Here is a 17,781-nt window from a genome sequence, read left to right as displayed (position 1 = left end):
GCATTCAGTTTGATGTGTAAGAGTGAATTGGTTGAATCCTAATTTATGAAAATAAAGATTAGTAAGAAATGTTTAACAACATTTGAGGTTCTAACAATCCAGAGCTCATTCATTATGAGGACCCTTGTGATATATAATTATTTTAGTCTGTGGCTTCAAAATCACCTCTTTGATTTACTTGTTCTTCAGTTTTCTATTTGGAAGGAAATTTATTTTTTATTTTATATGATAAAATGGACGTAAGAACAAAAATGACACAGGAAGAGTGGGAAACTGCTGCAAAGTGAAATAGTGAATACCAGGAGTTTAATTATTGTCTAGCTTTCTGGTATTCTGGTGGTTACCTCTTTCAAAACAATTTAAAATGGATTAATTTTTAATCCTCTTCTTTTTTCTGCAGGGGTGCCTTCCAGACAGGCCAAGGACCTCTTGATGCCCAAGTAAAGCTTTTAGAATTCACTTTGGAGCAGAATTTTGAAGTTGTTTCCGTTAGTACTATTTCTGCTGTGATAGAGTCTGTCACTTTTTTAGTGCACCACTATATCACTTGCTCAGACAAAGTCATGTCTCGAAGTGGATCAGATAGCTCAGTGGGCGCTCGAGCGTGCTTTGGGGGACTCTTTGCCAACCTCATTCGTCCAGGTGATGCAAAAGCAGTTTGTGGTGAAATGACAAGAGATCAACTCATGTTTGATTTGCTAAAACTGGTTAATATTTTAGTTCAGCTGCCTCTTTCGGGCAATAGGGAATACAGTGCAAGAGTGCCTGTGACCACCAATACGACAGACAGTGTTTCAGATGAAGAAAAAGTTTCAGGAGGCAAAGATGGTAACGGAAGTGCTAGTAGTATTCAAGGACCACCTGCATATGTCGCTGACTTAGTGTTAGCCAACCAGCAGATCATGAGCCAGATTTTGTCGGCTCTGGGCCTGTGTAATAGCAGTGCCATGGCAATGATAATTGGTACGTATTGAGAATATTAATCTTAAACCTGTTTCTCGTACTGTATCTTTCCTTTAGCAATGTGTAAATTCTTTTTTTTTTTACTGTACAATACAGTGTTACTTTATTGTAAACATCTTAGCCTGACTGATTGTTATTAGTTAAAACTTCTGTAGAGTGGCATACATCAGTTGAAAATTTTTAAGTGTGAATTTTTTTCAAATTGGAAAATACTAACAAAATAGCTTGTATGGAATTAAGGAAAGGAAGCAGATTTGTAAGCTAGTCACCATAATTTTGTAGTCATATATCTCTAACATTTTAAAGATGAAGAATTAGACATCAGATTTCATAATAGGGAATGAGTAAATTTTATTTACTTACAGTTTCTTATAAGAAAAGTATAAATTTTTGTTCAAGTTTTAACAGTTTCAGTGACACATTGACGTAAAATTTATATATTGTTTCTTTACTTTTCTACTTCTTTGAAAGCTAATATGTTACTTATTTTAAACTAATTAAGCTTCAGTAAATTGTGACAAAATCCATTCCTGATGTAATTTTGCTTATTAGTTAGTATTTCTTCCTTCATGTAAGTGTAAAAAAACTATTGTCTTTTTGATTCAAAGTTTTAAACTATAGTTGCATAATAGTATCAGTTATTTTTCTCTGCTTTTCTTCTTGATATGTATAATGTGTTCTTTTTTATAATGTTACCAACAACAGAGGTATCTTCTATGAAAAGATAACCAAAAACTATTCTCTACTGAATGTTAGGTATTTTAATTTCTAGACATGTGTATATGTATATAGACACACAACACAGAGACCCACACACAGCTGTTTTGTATGCATCCTTCAGTGGTTTGGGGGGAAAAATGGCTTGTAAGACTCTCTATTTTAATTATTATTGGTTTTTAAGGATTCGCTTTTTAAAAAATGTGTAAACTTTTTGTTTAAACTAGGGGCAAGTGGCTTGCATCTCACTAAACATGAAAACTTTCATGGTGGGTTAGATGCCATATCAGTTGGGGATGGACTGTTTACCATACTGACAACTCTTAGTAAAAAAGCATCTACAGTTCATATGATGCTGCAGCCAATTTTAACCTACATGGCCTGTGGATATATGGGCAGACAGGTAAGTTCAATCCAGCAACAATTGCAATGATTTAAGTAGTTAATAGCAATGGGAGCAGAGAATTATCTGTAAGACAGAGACAAATAGAGTATTCTAGTTATATATTGGAAAATGAACAGAATCAGCAGGTGAGAACTGTAGATTAATAATACAAGTTGAAGAGAAAGGTTTCCTTGAAATTGTCAAAGTTAACTATAGTGATGTAAGAGTAAAATGTTTTTAAATTTTAAGATTTTCTTTCCATTGTCTTAGAAAGTAGTTCTTTCCTTTCCCCTAGAAATAGTATAGTTGAATACCAACATGTTCTACATAGAAGTATATATGAAAATTTAATATGAGTGTTTTTTTTCAAACTTAAGTTGCATATTTAATTTCCTTTCAATTAAAAGGGGTTAGAGTAATTTTAAAAGAGAAATAGGGCCCTCACACATTGGAGTTTTCAGCAGCTTCCTTGAACTCTGCTGTAGGGAGTCTTCTAGAGGAAATGGTTTTCATGAGGAGCCTTGGGAGATTGGTGAGTTTCTGTGATCACTTGGGGATGCCAAAGCAGCTGGTCCATGACATGAAGATTCCTCTCTTTTAAAATCTCTCATTGCAAAGACCTTTTGTGAAGAAAGATAGGAAGGCTCCATCTAGGTCCCTGGGCTCCTGTGAAGTAATGAAGGTGATGAGCTCATGGAACCGAAAAGGAGGTGAGGGGAGGTCACCAGCTGTTCCACGAGCAGGAAGGAACAAGTCGCTCAGTCGTGGCCAGCTCTTCACGACCCCATGGACTGCAGCACGCCAGGCTTCCCTGTCCTTCACCATCTCCTGGAACTTGATCAAACTCGTGTCCATTGAGTTGGCGAAGTCAGGAGGCTCAGAGAGGTCACCTGGCTTCCTCAAGGCCACACAGTGTGTAAGAAGCACAGCCAGGCTACAAGCCCTCTGCTACAGATCCAGTTTGTTCATGGATTGCTAGACTAGCAAAGCATCAAGTGCTCTGATACCATGTGTGTCAGTCTCAGCAAGGGACTGGAAGTTTTCTTCAGAGGATTTCGGAAGAAAAACCTGATAAACGAAAGCTGGATGATAGTAATTTTCTTCTTTAGGCCATTCCACGAGGCTTGTGGGATCTTGGTTCTCTGACCAAGGATCAAACCCACCCACACCCTCGGCAGTGAAGACATGGAGTCCTAACCGTTGGACAGTCAAGGAATTCCTGACAGTAATTTTCAATAGCTAGACAACTGCTTGAAGAACAGAGGAATCTTTAGCTACCTGCATGCCTGTCTGTCTTTGGCCTTCTCTGTGAACACTTAGCTGATTGTTGGAAGTGAATACTGAGTTTGTTACAACGTCTGATGCCATGCTGTCAGGAAGTATTGCTGGGAATCAAAACTTCAGTCCAAGAAGAAACAAGAGTTTCCTGTTTTACCACCAGAAAGGTGGTTTTAAGATGGGGGCACACTCAAGAAATGGCAAGAAGACCCAGTGATGAGCCAAGCTACAAGCTCGGAAATTGCTCGGAGAGGGTGTGATGGTGATAATGCTGCTTAAGGGCTGAGCTGGACCATCATCAGACTTCACTGTAGAGTAAGTCTCCTGAGCGCTCCACACTCTACCTAAGGACAACCTCAGGCACAGAGTTTTAAAGGAGAGTTGAACCCACCACTTGGCACTCTGTGTGTGAGTGCACATGTGTACACAGAGAGTGTCATGTGCCTTTGGACGTGGGGAGTGGAGCTAGGCAGAAGTGATATTTAAGCTGGATGGAAAAGGATTAGAGGGATTTATTAATCATTGTCAAATAATCAATGGTCTTTTTATGTGGAGAAGAATTGGTGTTTCTTTATTTTAGTTGTATACGTTTGCTTTTCATGTCTTTCTTCCAAAAAGGTTTTGAAGTCACTAAAAACGTATTCAAAATTGAAAAAAAAAAGAGAAATAGGTTAGAATGTTAATACTTTTTAAATTTCCTTTTTAAAAATGAGATTTTAGGAGCCAGAGTGATTATTTTACCTTCTAGTCTATTTACTATTTTTTTTTCCAAAAGCAGATTTTTAAATATAATTTCTTAAGGAATCTTTTATATGTCATTGTGTCATTATCATTTTCATAAAATATGTATTGAATCTGTATATATATTTCCCCATTGGAAGATATAGAGATAAATGAGAAGGCTTCATTTTTAAAGGAAAAGTACTGTCTAGTGGAAAAGGAAATCAGTGCACATTAAGGTAGAAAATTATAATACTAGGTAAAGACAGACACAAAAATTGCTGAGTTCAGAGAGGAGACTGTTCCCTTACCTTCTGACACAGGCAAGATTTCTTAAATATTTTGGCAGACATTTTATATTAAGTGATTTAGGTTAAGGTTACCATTTTATAATAATTAAATATAAAAAAATGTTATATTCAGTGAAACTTAATTGTCCTAATTCATAGGAAATTAATAATCAGCTTTTAAAAATCACAGCATACATGTGTGGTTTTTTTTTAGGGCTCTCTTGCTACTTGCCAGTTATCTGAACCATTACTGTGGTTCATTCTGAGAGTACTGGATACTAGTGATGCCTTGAAAGCATTCCACGATATGGGTAAGGCAAAATTTCCGAAACTGCCATTTAAGTGTAATCGTTAAGTAGTACAGTATGTTCTTACTTTGATAGTCTTCTGTGACAGTTGTCTCGGTGTCAAGTCATCTGTGTTAAGATAATTTTAATTTAGTATTCTTTATAAATTTAGGTGGTGTTCAGCTCATTTGCAACAACATGGTTACTAGTACAAGGGCTATTGTAAACACTGCAAGAAGTATGGTATCAACTATTATGAAATTTCTTGACTCTGGTCCGAATAAAGCTGTTGACAGCACTTTGAAAACAAGAATCCTAGCTTCTGAGCCTGACAATGCAGAAGGGATCCATAACTTTGCACCCCTGGGTAAGAAAACAGTTATTTCATCTATGGGTGTGAATTTAAATAATAGTTAGTAAATTGGCTGGTATGAAGCAAAGGTAGTTGTCAAAATAAATTGGTTGTGTTATAATATCACCATTTTAATTACAAACTATTGATTTTAAAGGCACTCGTTTCTCAAACCATCTACTGATTAGAAGGAAGTTTTTAATTGTTCTTTAGTAAGAAAATTTGTTTTTATTTCTGAGTTTAAATAGACACAGTTTGTGAAACTAGGTAGTATAGATTCTTATGTCAGTTTTCAGTATAAATGTTTGTTTTACAAACCTTGTTCCTTCTTATTTTGAGTGATTTTTTTAAAAAATGAAGTTTAAAATTTATACAGTTATTCATTTTTCCAGTCTACATAGTTTCTTTTTATATTTTTCTTTTCATATTTGTAACTCATAAACATTGACAATTTAGAATAAAGATGATTATTTTCAAGTTTTTTTTTTATTAAGTATATTTTATTTTCAAGGCTGTATTAAACATTGCTTTTTACTTAAATCATTTGAGAATTACTGTGCTAGGTTTGTTGTTGCTTGTTTAGTTTTCATTTGACGTGTTATAGAAATTAGGCAGCAGTTAACAGTGAACTTGTTACCTTGCCAGTTGACTGAATGTCCTGATTAAATATTCATGTTTTTAGCTAATTTTTCTAGTGTAATTATTGTGATATGAATAGTTCTTGATGCTTTATTAGGTTTCTTTAGCAAGTTTTTATTTTATTTGAAACACTTCTGTAGGTACAATCACATCTAGCAGTCCCACTGCCCAACCAGCTGAGGTGCTTTTGCAGGCCACACCCCCCCACAGAAGAGCTCGCTCTGCTGCTTGGTCCTACATCTTTCTGCCAGAGGAGGCTTGGTGCGACCTTACCATTCACCTTCCTGCAGCAGTGCTCCTGAAAGAGATACACATCCAACCTCACCTGGCATCTCTTGCAAGTGAGTAATAATTTGTTTAAAGATCCATCATGAAAATAAACCGTAACATATAGAAGCATTTAAAAAATGAGAAATATACTTAGCAAAGAGTGATAAACTTAGATAAAATTTCCAGATTCCTTAATTTTGAACAGTTTAATGTAATATTTAACATTACCACCACATCATTTACCATCAAATGAATTGACATGACTATTCCCCTGAAATAAACATAATGTGTGATGAAATTTAAGGAAATACATCCTAGGCGTATATTATTTTGCCTTTCATCTTCCCCCAAATTTATGGCACTATAGCATTAACATGAAATGAGTTAATTTGTGCAACTGTAGACAGCTTTCTTCGTGTTGCTAGTCCTCAGTCCTCACTCTGTAATGTGAAATTAACATAGATTCCCTTCCCATTGTAAGATAATTACTTCTGCAAAGAATTTTTTATTGTAATGTGTAGAGTGTGATATTTTGAATATTATGACCTTTAAATTTTTAATGTTTTGAGTATCATTCATTTGATGCATTTTCATTTAATACATTTTGTTGTAACTTTGCAAGGGAAATAATTAATTGTAAAGAATTTTTAAAAAATAAGTTATGCATTAAAAGAAGAAGGAACTCTTTCAAGCATTCATGAAGAAGTATGAAGTACTATTTTACATTTGTGTTGGTCCCCAAATTCTTTGAATATAAATATAATGATTTATACAGAATTGTTGAAGTTGTGACGATCATTTATCTTCATTGATTGATTCTCATTGCTATCATATGTCACTCAATAATTTAATGAAGATCTATGGGAAATTTTGTAGACCGCTGGCATATTTGGAAGAATAAATTTTTATACTTATTTGCAAGATTAGATTATTATTATACCCTGGGAGAAAATCCATAACCTCAGATATGCAGATGACACCACCCTTATGGCAGAAAGTGAAGAGGAAATCAAAAGCCTCTTGATGAAAGTGAAAGAGGAGAGTGAAAAGGTTGGCTTGAAGCTCCACATTCAGAAAACAAAGATCATGGCATCTGGTCCCATCACTTCATGGGAAATAGATGGGGAAACAGTGGAGACAGTGTCAGACTTTATTTTGGGGGGCTCCAAAATCACTGCGGATACTGATTGCAGCCATGAAATTAAAAGATGCTTACTCCTTAGAAGGAAAGTTATGACCAACCTAGATAGCATATTAAAAAGCAGAGACATTACTTTGCCAACCAGGGTCCATCTAGTCAAGGCTTTGGTTTTTCCCGTGGTCATGTATGGATGTGAGAGTTGGACTGTGAAGAAAGCTGAGTGCCGAAGAATTGATACTTTTGAACTGTGGTGTTGGAGAAGACTCTTGAGAGTCCCTTGGACTGCAAGGAGATCCAACCAGTCCATTCTAAAGGAGATCAATCCTGGGTGTTCATTGGAAGGACTTATGCTAAAGCTGAAACTGCAATACTTTGGCCACCTCATGCGACGAGTTGACTCACTGGAAAAGACTCTGATGCTGGGAAGGATTGGGGGCAGGAGGAGAAGGGGACGACAGAGAATGAGATGGTTGGATGGCATCACCGACTTGATGGACATGAGTTTGAGTGAACTCCGGGAGTTGGTGATGGACAGGGAGGCCTGGCGTGCTGTGATTCATGGGGTCACAATGAGTCGGACACAACTGAGCGACTGAACTGAACTGAACAGAGTTGTAGAATCCACACGTATCAGATTAAAATAGATATAATGAATAAAATGACAGAAAAAAGTAGATTAATGCAGTGTTTTGGCAGGTCAAAAATAAATACATTACATGGGAAAATATAACTCATTATAACCTCCAGCAGTGTAAGACTTCGAAAACAATCTAGGATGAGGAGGAAACTGCTCTTTTGGGAAGGAGAAAGTGGATTTGAATTGTAGCTAGAATTCATACATAGTAGTTTGGAGACAGGAAGGATGTTACAAGGGAGGACTCTATACATTATGACAAATAATAGATTACATGTTTCCTAACACAAGTGTGCTAAATACTTTTGGTTTGAGATCAAAGCACAAACTAAAGATATAGTGTATTCCTGTAGAAATAACATAGCCTTTAGAATCAAAACATGGGCTTGAACAGAAAATGTGCTCTTCATTCATGTGAGAGTTTGAATTATTTAATCTCTTTTTATCAGTTTGTATTGGTAGAGTCAAAGAGATTATATAATGTGGATAATACTTCCATGAAAGGTTAAGATTAAATTTAAAAATTATGTGACTTACCTAGTTCTCTGGGCAAACCAGGGGTATAATTGGCATATAATAAAAGTTTCTGCCTGATTTTATAGTTGACATTGAAATCAAGTTTCAAAGGTTGTTTCAGTTGATTGATAAATTTATTAAATGTTCTTCCATGTATGTGAGAAAGAATTTTCCCATAGCAATTGCCAGTTGATTACTTTGTTGTGTGTGTGTGCTCAGTCGTGTCAGACTCTTTGTGACACTGTGGACTGTAGCCTACCAGGCTCCTCTGTTGATGAAATTACCCAGGCAAGAATGTTGGAGCAGGTTGCCATTTCCTACTCTGAGGGATCTTGCCACCCAGGGATTGAACACATCTCCTGCATTGATAGGCAGATTCTTTACCATTGCAGCATCCAACGGAGAAGGCAATGGCACGCCACTCCAGTACTCTTGCCTAGAAAATCCCATGGATGGAGGAGCCTGGTAGGCTGCAGTCCATGGGGTCGCTAAGGGTCAGACATGACTGAGCGACTTCACTTTAACTTTTCACTTTCACACATTGGAGAAGGAAATGGCAACCCACTCCAGTGTTCTTGCCTGGAGAATCCCAGGGAAGGGGGTGCCTGGTGGGCTTCCGTCTATGGGGTCACACAGAGTCAGACACGACCGAAGTGACTTAGCAACAGCAGCAGCATCCAAATACTTTATATTCAGTTCAGTTCAGTTGGTCAGTCATGTCCGACTCTTTGCAACCCCATGGACTGCAGCACGCCAGGCTTCCCTGTCCATCACCAACTCCTGGAGTTTACTCAAACTCATGTCCATAAAGTTGGTGATGGCATCCGACCATCTCATCCTCTGTCATCCCCTTCTCCTCCCGGCTTCAGTCTTTCCGAGGTTCGAGGTTTTTTCCAATGAGTCTGTTCTTCCTATTAGGTGGCCAAAGTATTGAAGTTCAGCTTCAGCATCAGTCCTTCCAGTGAATATTCAGGACTGATTTCCTTTAGGATGGACTGGTTGGATCTCCTTGCAGTCCAAGGAACTCTCCAAGAGTCTTCTCCAACACCACAGTTTAAAAGCATCAATTCTTTGGCACTCAGCTTTCTTTATAGTCCAACTCTCACATCCATACGTGACTGCTGGAAGAACCATAGCTTTGACTAGATGGACGGACCTTTGTTGGCAAAGTAATGTCTCTGTTTTTTAATATGCTATTTAGGTTGGTCATAACTTTCCCTCCAAGGAGTAAGCGTCTTTTAATTTCATGACTGCAGTCACCATCTGCAGTGATTTTGGAGCCCAAAAAAATAGTCTGCCACTCTTTCCATTCTTTCCCCATGTGCCATGAAGTGATGGGACCAGATGCCATGATCTTAGTTTTCTGAATTTGGGTTTTAAGCCAACTTTTTCACTCTCGTCTTTTAATTTCATCAAGAGGCTCTTTAATTCTTCACTTTCTGCCGTAAGTTGGTGTCATCTGCATATCTGCGGTTATTGATATTTCTACCGGTAATCTTGATTCCAGCTTGTGCTTCATCCAGCCCGGCATTTCTCATGATGTACTCTGCATAGAAGTTAAATAAGCAGGGTGACAATATACAGCCTTGATGTACCCCTTTTCTGATTTGGAACCAGTCTGTTGTTCCATGTCCAGTTCTAACTGTTGCTTCTTGAGCTGCATACAGATTTCTCAGGAAGCAGGTCAGGTCGTCTGGTATTCCCAGCTCTTTAAGAATTTTCCACAGTTTGTTGTGATCCATACAGTCAAAGGCTTTGGCATAGCCAGTAAAGCAGAAGTAGATGTTTTTCTGGAACTCTTGCTTTTTCGATTACTTCATTTCGCCTCCTTAAATTTTAGCAGGAAATTATTTTAAATATTCTGAATGTTTAAGTTTTGAAAGGCAAAAAAGGATCAGAGGTGAAAACAGTTTCTGAACTCAAATGTGTTTAAAATCATGGCAATATGATAGTAGTGAAATAATGAATTAGTGAAAAGTTACCTTTAAAGTCACATTCTTCCTAAATTATATACAGCTGTAAATCACAGCATACTAATTAAATGCCCCATTTTGCTAGTTATAATTCTGAGAGTAGAAATAATAGAGTAATTGCCTGTTTTTGTTTTCTTCGAGAAAATGAAGTATATGTGGATTGCATGTCTTCAGTTACTCTGTTTTTAGGTTAATTTTAGAATTTTTTATGTACAGTTTTTATTATAGTATAAATTCCATGTAATAGCTCCAAAATCAATTATAATGAAAGTTACTGACAAAGTGTGACTTAGTGTATATATATTCTTCTTATGAATTCATAATGAATATAACTGAAAGCTGCCATTTTACTGTAGCTGCCATTAAAATATGAACTCGAGTTTACTTTTTCTTTAGTAATTGTTCAATTTTCTCTTCCTGTAGCCTGCCCATCCTCAGTGTCTGTAGAAGTAAGTGCAGATGGAGTAAACATGCTTCCACTGTCCACTCCTGTTGTCACAAGTGGTCTTACTTACATAAAAATCCAACTTGTGAAAGCTGAAGTAGCTTCCGCTGTCTGCCTTAGACTCCATCGTCCACGAGATGCCAGCACACTAGGCCTTTCACAGATCAAGTTACTGGGCCTCACTGCTTTTGGTACCACTTCTTCAGCAACAGTTAATAATCCCTTTCTTCCATCTGAAGATCAGGTATCTAAAACAAGGTATGTAGTTCCTCATTCCTAAGAAAAACCTTTCTGTGCTTTTCATGAAATTTATTATGTGGTTTCTTTGGGTTTTTTTTTAGAGTTTAGAAAATTCCTTGTTCCATAGGTTTCTAAATAATGTCATAATTTTTTAAGTGTAATAAAGAATAATTGCATAGAAACAGAACTTTGAGGCTGGTTAAAATTGAGATTCATGTGTGTTTAATTCTTGAGATGCTCTGTGATGTGCTTTATGTGGGTGTGAGTTCCACTTCTTTGGACTGTAGTCTTATGTAAGCATTTCCAAATGCCTACCCCCAAGAGTATATCTGAATCAAACCTGGTCTGTTATATAGTAATTCTTAAGTTGCCAGTCCGTAAAAGGTTTGATTTGAACCATACAGATTGATACAAACTGACCAAACAAAGGACCTGAATGTGTCCTTTAATTTACATTCTTCTGATAAATTCAGATGGTTGAAAATTTTATAGATTGGTTTTATTGTACGTTTTACCTGAGGAAAAAAACTGGAATTTCTTTTTTATTTTCAAGCTGCTAGGTCTTTTCAGTTTTGCAATTCTGTGATCCTGTGCAGTTTATATTTATGCATATATGTATATACAAAACTATTTCCTGACCAAATAAAAAGCAGGTTCATAATTCGTAAATGTGACTTGTACTTAAGTATGTTTATTTTGTATGTTATAGGGGAAACTTATTTTGTGTTTAACTCTTATTGATGTTATAGTATTCTAAAAATATTCTGTTTTTAACATAGATTGGTGCTACCTACTTATGAACTACAACATGCTGGTTATTTTTTCTGCTTTATAAAGCACAAGTTTTTTCTTTAACCACGTATCTCCTTTTTTTTTTTTTAAAGATTCTTTGCATGTAGTCCATTACAGAGTATTGAGTAGAGCTCCCTGTGCTATGTAGCAGGTTCTTAGTAGTTATCGATTTCATATTACAGCAGTGTGTGGATGTCAATCCCAGTCTTCCAGTTTATCCCTGGTGACTATAAGTTTGTTTTCTATATCCATGCCTCTGTTTCAGTATTGTAAGTGAGTTCATTTGTACCCTCCCCTCCCCTGCTTTTTGAAAAATAATCCACATATTAGTGATCCCATGTCATTTTTGTCTTTCTGTGTATAACTTCATTCAGTAAGACTATCTGTCTGTGACAGTCTATCCACAACTTGCTAATCTTGGAGACGTTTTGTTTGATCTGGGAAAAGTTTTTACTTCAGAAGTCTGAAGTAATTTAAGCTACTTAAATTAACCCATATAGGCTGTTTTGTGTTTTGTATTTCAGTATTGGATGGTTACGGTTATTACATCATTGCCTTACTCACATAAGTGATCTGGAAGGAATGATGGCAAGTGCAGCTGCACCTACTGCTAATTTGCTACAGACTTGTGCTGCCTTACTGATGTCTCCGTACTGTGGAATGCATTCACCCAACATTGAGGTTGTGCTCGTAAAGATAGGACTTCAGTCCACTCGAATTGGCCTAAAGCTTATAGACATTCTTCTGAGAAACTGTGCAGCATCAGGCAGTGATCCTACAGGTGACAATGAATTTTGATATTTGAATTTTTACATATCTGCAGAGAAATAATATTTGAACTATGATGTTTGTGATTAATTCCGTTTCCAAAATTAAATTCCATGTGGCTTCATTATTTTTGGATTTTGATTTGTTGTTGTTGAATTTTATAGAAGTTATGTTTAATGAATAATTTAAGATTAAACTGAGCGAATCTTTTCATCTCATTTGCTTATTTAGCAAATTTTCCTTTTGATTCTCTTTTTACAAGATTTGAATAGCCCTTTACTTTTTGGAAGACTGAATGGACTCTCTTCTGACTCTACGATAGACATTCTTTACCAGCTTGGAACAACTCAGGATCCTGGAACAAAAGACAGGTATGTGGTGATCTCATTTTTCACATGAGAACATATATACACATTATCTCACGTAGTGGACGTTACTCATAATGCTTTTTTAAAAGATCTTTGTGTAAAAGTTCAGCTTAGGTATTACTAAACTTACAGAAATAAAGGAATATTATGTCTGTATTAGATACCTGGACTGTTTTGATAATAGTAATGTTTTCACTAACTATTTGTATTATCCACTGACATCTTTTCATTAGATTCCTTCCCTTCTTTCTCCTGCTTCCTACCACAAAGGGAAACACTGTCATACCAAGTAAATAATGCTGATTGTTTCACCTAAATGTTTACTGATCTTTCAATATAGGTAATTTTAGGTAAGTTTCACTCATGTAGTTCTTCCTTGATGTCTTCTCCCTCCAAATTCATAAGGACTCCAGGTTTCTTTGAAACATGTTTTTGTTTGTTCAAGTAATATGAATTATCTTTATGCTGGAGACTGTTTCCTGAGTTAATATCCTTTTAAGTATGTTGAATATTTTATATTCAGTTAAGATTCTTTATTTTTATTAATTTGTATTTAAAGTGAAATCATTTGGTATGTTGTTAAACATCTTACTCCATGAATTATTAACAGATTATTAATTTTTTGGTGGGTTCTTACTCATTTTACAGCTGTTCACTGAGTAGTTGGTATATGTTTGGCATTGTGCTAATACTAGAGAGATCAAGTTTATTCAGTCCAACTTGGGCCCTCAGGAGTGGGGAGACAGAACAGTGTCCCTAATAAGGGGAGATTTATGTAGGTCAGACTGAAGGGTATGAATTAGAGTGCCTGGCAGTGAAGGCATCTCGGAAAAATTGTTACTTAATCCCTGATAATGTAATAGCTTTCATTAATTTTATACTCATTGCGTTCATGTACTCTGGGTTAAAAATATTTAAAGAATATGTTTAACAATGTAAAATTAGTTTGTCAGATAACTTCAAAATATTGAATAGGCTGACTTCCTTTCCATTAAACTTTTGCTTTATATAAACTGTATGATAACTGTATTATATTTAAAAGTATATTGGAGTATTTTTTGACAAAGTGAATCGTAATTTATGTCAAATTTGAATCATAATGATTAATAGGGTTAAAAATATGTGCTAAATATTTTTCTAGAATAGGTTTCCTGCAGTTTTTTGGTTATTTTATTTTTAATTTTTTTATCATAAGAAATTGTGCTTAAAATTACTTTCTTAGCATAATGCAAATATAGCTATTTCAGAATATTTTAGAATTGACGTTAATGACAAGATTTTATCTGCTGTTTTTCTAGGAAATGTTACTTTTCCCTAATTGCCTCATCTCCCTTCTTTTCCAGTGATTTTTCCTTATTTCTTATCATATGAAATTTAAAGCATTTGATCCTTCAGTCCTTCAGGGTAGAAAGGGATTAAGTGGTATTATATACCTTCCAACTCCCATTTCTTTTAATGTTAAGCGAAGAATCCTGTGCTCTAAACTAGACATTTAAAAGTAAACAAAACAAAGATAAGCAGTGTTTTAAGAACTTGACAATAAATGTACCCCCCCCCCTTAAAAATACAAAGTTCAAAGCATTATTGCTTTAAAAAGTCTTTTGCTTTTATTTTGTGGTCCCCACCTCTAGGCAAGGGAGTGTAGTAGGGTGGCACTTGAAAACGTATGTGTGTTGAGGCTGTTCGGTTATCAGAGTGCAGGAGGGTGGGTGGCTGCTACTAGTATTTAATGCTTGGGGACCAGAGACGTGAAACATTGTATATTACATGAGATTCTGCACAATGAAGAGCTGACCCCCAATTACTGCTCTATAGTATGTGGATTTATTATAAAAAGAGTAAAAATTTAGAGGATAAAATTAGCTTTTTTAAACTGTATATTCTGTAATTCTAGACATTTGTATGTTCTGCCATAAATGAGGTAAGAATCAGTATTTATATGCTGATTAGACAAGTTACTGCAGATATTTTCATCACTTAAATAGGTATTATTGAAAAATTAGAATTACTTTGACATTATTGATTGCATAATTCCCTTTCCCTCCTATTTTAAATTAAAATTACTGAAAATAATCATATATTATTTTCATATAAACATTGCTTACATGCAGTGGCAGAATTTATCTGTATTAAATGTCATCTGTAGTATAATTGATTATTTGAATTCGTCTTCTTTTTTTAAGAATTCAGGCCTTGTTAAAATGGGTCAGTGATTCTGCAAGAGTGGCTGCTATGAAAAGAAGTGGCAGGATGAGTTACATGTGTCCTAACTCTTCATCAATAGAGTATGGTCTTTTGATGCCATCTCCTTCTCATTTGCACTGTGTAGCAGCAATTTTGTGGCACAGTTATGAACTGCTGGTAGAATATGATTTACCAGCACTGCTAGACCGAGAACTCTTTGAGTGAGTATGATTTATGAAATTCTTTTTCTCCCCAGTATTAGATCACTTTAGGTTTTTACTTGATAAAGCAGCATTTTTATATGCTTAGTTGTATAAAAATAATCAAAGTGCTAGAAAAGTATAAATGATATCATTTTGAAATGAGATGCTACTCAGATTTAATCTTCATGTTTCAGGAAGCTGTACTAGTATCATTGCTGCTTTTCCCACCTAAATTTGGAATGTTTACTGTATTCTGCAGTTCACATTGTTTATTCTCTTTTGTAAATTTACTCACGAGATTCTTTTATCTTTAATATACAACTTTGGAGGGAAAGTGTAACTAGAAATTTTAAAGACTACTTTAGACAGTTCTTACAGTTGTCTGTTTCTCATTCTTTCTAGACAGCTATGATTGTTCTTTTGACTAGTAGGTTCCACTTAACCCACATTCTTCATCATATGCAGTTAAGGCTTTATTGAGCTGACTGCCTAATAACTCTATGGCAAAATATAATATTTATTTCTGAAGAGTTCCATGACTCATAAAAGGTTGGCCTTTTGTTCTCTAGTTTGTCATTTTCATATTTGCTTCTTTTAGTTGGTTTAATCCATGACTTAGTGAAGCTCATTAATAGTTTTCATTTTGCAGACATGAATTAAAACCGTTAATCATATCAAATTCAATCTAAACATTTCTTTGCTATAATTTTTTCATTATTTTCTGTATGTCTTTTTTTTTTTAAGTTACACAGAGAGTGGTAGAACCATTTTGATAGAGATCTCAGTTTTCTGTGCTCATCTTGCAAGTTTTACTTCAGCCTACTGAAGTACTTGATGTTTATCAGAACCAATCTTGCTGAGATATTATAGTGTCATAATACTGAATGTTAGACTGTGTAATTTTCATCAGAGTGATTTCTAGTAGAAATAATGGACAGTGAGGTCTTTCTAAAAATAAGTGCTTTTTTTTAACATGGTATCTTTTATTCCCTAGGTTACTTTTTAATTGGTCCATGTCTCTTCCCTGCAATATGGTTTTGAAGAAAGCTGTGGACAGTCTGCTTTGCTCGATGTGTCACATACACCCAAGTTATTTTTCTTTGCTGATGGGCTGGATGGGCATTACTCCTCCCCCGGTGCAGTGTCACCATGGACTGTCCATGACAGATGATAGCAAAAAGCAGGATCTCAGTTCATCTTTAACAGATGACTCTAAAAATGCACAAGCACCTCTTGCCCTAACTGAGTCACACTTGGCAACCCTTGCTTCCTCTTCTCAATCTCCAGAAGCTATCAAACAATTATTGGACTCGGGTTTGCCTTCTCTTCTTGTGAGGAGTCTGGCTAGTTTTTGCTTTAACCACATTTCTTACTCTGAAAGCATTGCTCAATCAGTAGACACTTCCCAGGACAAACTGAGACGGCACCACGTTCCACAACAGTGTAATAAGATGCCTGTCACAGCAGACCTGGTTGCTCCTATTCTTAGGTTTTTGACAGAAGTTGGCAATAGCCATATTATGAAAGACTGGCTTGGTGGGTCTGAAGTCAATCCACTATGGACAGCACTTCTGTTTTTATTGTGTCACTCTGGATCCACCTCTGGAGGACACAACCTAAGTGCACCACAGACCAGTGCAAGATCAGCTTCTCTTTCCTCAGCTGCTCCAACAGGATTGACTACTCAGCAGAGGACAGCAATTGAGAATGCGACTGTTGCATTCTTTCTGCAGTGCATTTCATGTCACCCTAATAATCAAAAGCTGATGGCCCAGGTAAGAGTAGAAAAACTGACTTCTGTTCCAGGTGTCTTCGTATTTTAATGTGCTTTTCACATAACACTCTTGAAATTAGTTCAGAAAGTGGCATGTATTAGGGCAAGGTGATGATGAAGTTTCCAGTCAGGTGCATTTAAGGATTTGAATTTAAACCATAATTGAAATTAAGTACTGATATCCCTTCCCTCCTCTCTTCACTTGTTAACATAAGTCAGTTGTTCTTTTTGATGAATGATGGACAAATTCTTCAAGATTCTAGCTAAAGGTCATACATTCCTCTTTTAAAAAATCTACCCCCAATACGATGCTTCAGCTCTTGGAACTAGATTGACCACTTAAAGGTGGCCATTAAAGCTTCATCTGCATCAAGGCATTACAGTTTGTAGTAACTGGATTCTTAAAAGCTGTTGATTTGCTTCTAATGAAGCAGACATTAGAGTAGGTTTCAGACAGGAGACTCTTGACAAATCACATTCAAAGTATGAAAGATTATTGTATTGAGTCTGGGGGCCAAGAATCTTGAAAGCTGGAATTATCTCTTAAAATAATTCTAGTTCCTTTTTTCCGGATTTTGCTTGTTCCAGCTGTTGTGATCTTAACTGTAAAATGGAAATAGTAATGCCTGCCTCTCAAAAGATTTTTTTTTGGAGAGGATTATAATGTAAACAAGCATACTATGCTATGTATACTAGCATAGAGCTTGTTTGAGACATGGGTCAGCTCAGTTCAGTTCAGTTGCTCAGTCGTGTCTAACCCTTTGAGACATGGTAGACACCAATAAATAGGAATGAACATGTACTCCCTTATTTAATAGTGCTTATTCAGATTAAGGAGAAGG

The 17,781-nt window shown here is 35.9% G+C and overlaps 1 protein-coding gene across 9 annotated transcripts in view; it reads left to right on the top strand.

The window, feature by feature from the left end:
* The window catches only part of BIRC6 (baculoviral IAP repeat containing 6), a 220,187-nt gene that overhangs the window by 118,869 nt on the left and 83,537 nt on the right, over nt 1-17,781 (top strand). For all 9 annotated transcript variants that reach the window (XR_016038617.1, XM_088841556.1, XM_055400471.2 and 6 more), the window contains 10 exons: nt 401-963; nt 1,908-2,083; nt 4,568-4,664; nt 4,813-5,007; nt 5,772-5,972; nt 10,589-10,868; nt 12,167-12,423; nt 12,673-12,781; nt 14,962-15,183; nt 16,160-16,940. Coding sequence is in view for 8 of the 9 variants with exons in the window: in XM_088841556.1 (XP_088697682.1) it covers nt 401-963; nt 1,908-2,083; nt 4,568-4,664; nt 4,813-5,007; nt 5,772-5,972; nt 10,589-10,868; nt 12,167-12,423; nt 12,673-12,781; nt 14,962-15,183; nt 16,160-16,940 (2,881 nt within the window). In the remaining variant the exon portion in view is untranslated. The remainder of the gene's footprint in view (nt 1-400; nt 964-1,907; nt 2,084-4,567; nt 4,665-4,812; nt 5,008-5,771; nt 5,973-10,588; nt 10,869-12,166; nt 12,424-12,672; nt 12,782-14,961; nt 15,184-16,159; nt 16,941-17,781) is intronic.

The sequence above is a fragment of the Moschus berezovskii genome, chromosome 11 (genome assembly GCF_049115385.1).
Source record: "Moschus berezovskii isolate FMDL1 chromosome 11, NW_MosBer_1.0, whole genome shotgun sequence".
NCBI lineage: Eukaryota > Metazoa > Chordata > Mammalia > Artiodactyla > Moschidae > Moschus > Moschus berezovskii.
This window is presented reverse-complemented; position numbering and strand designations above follow the sequence as displayed.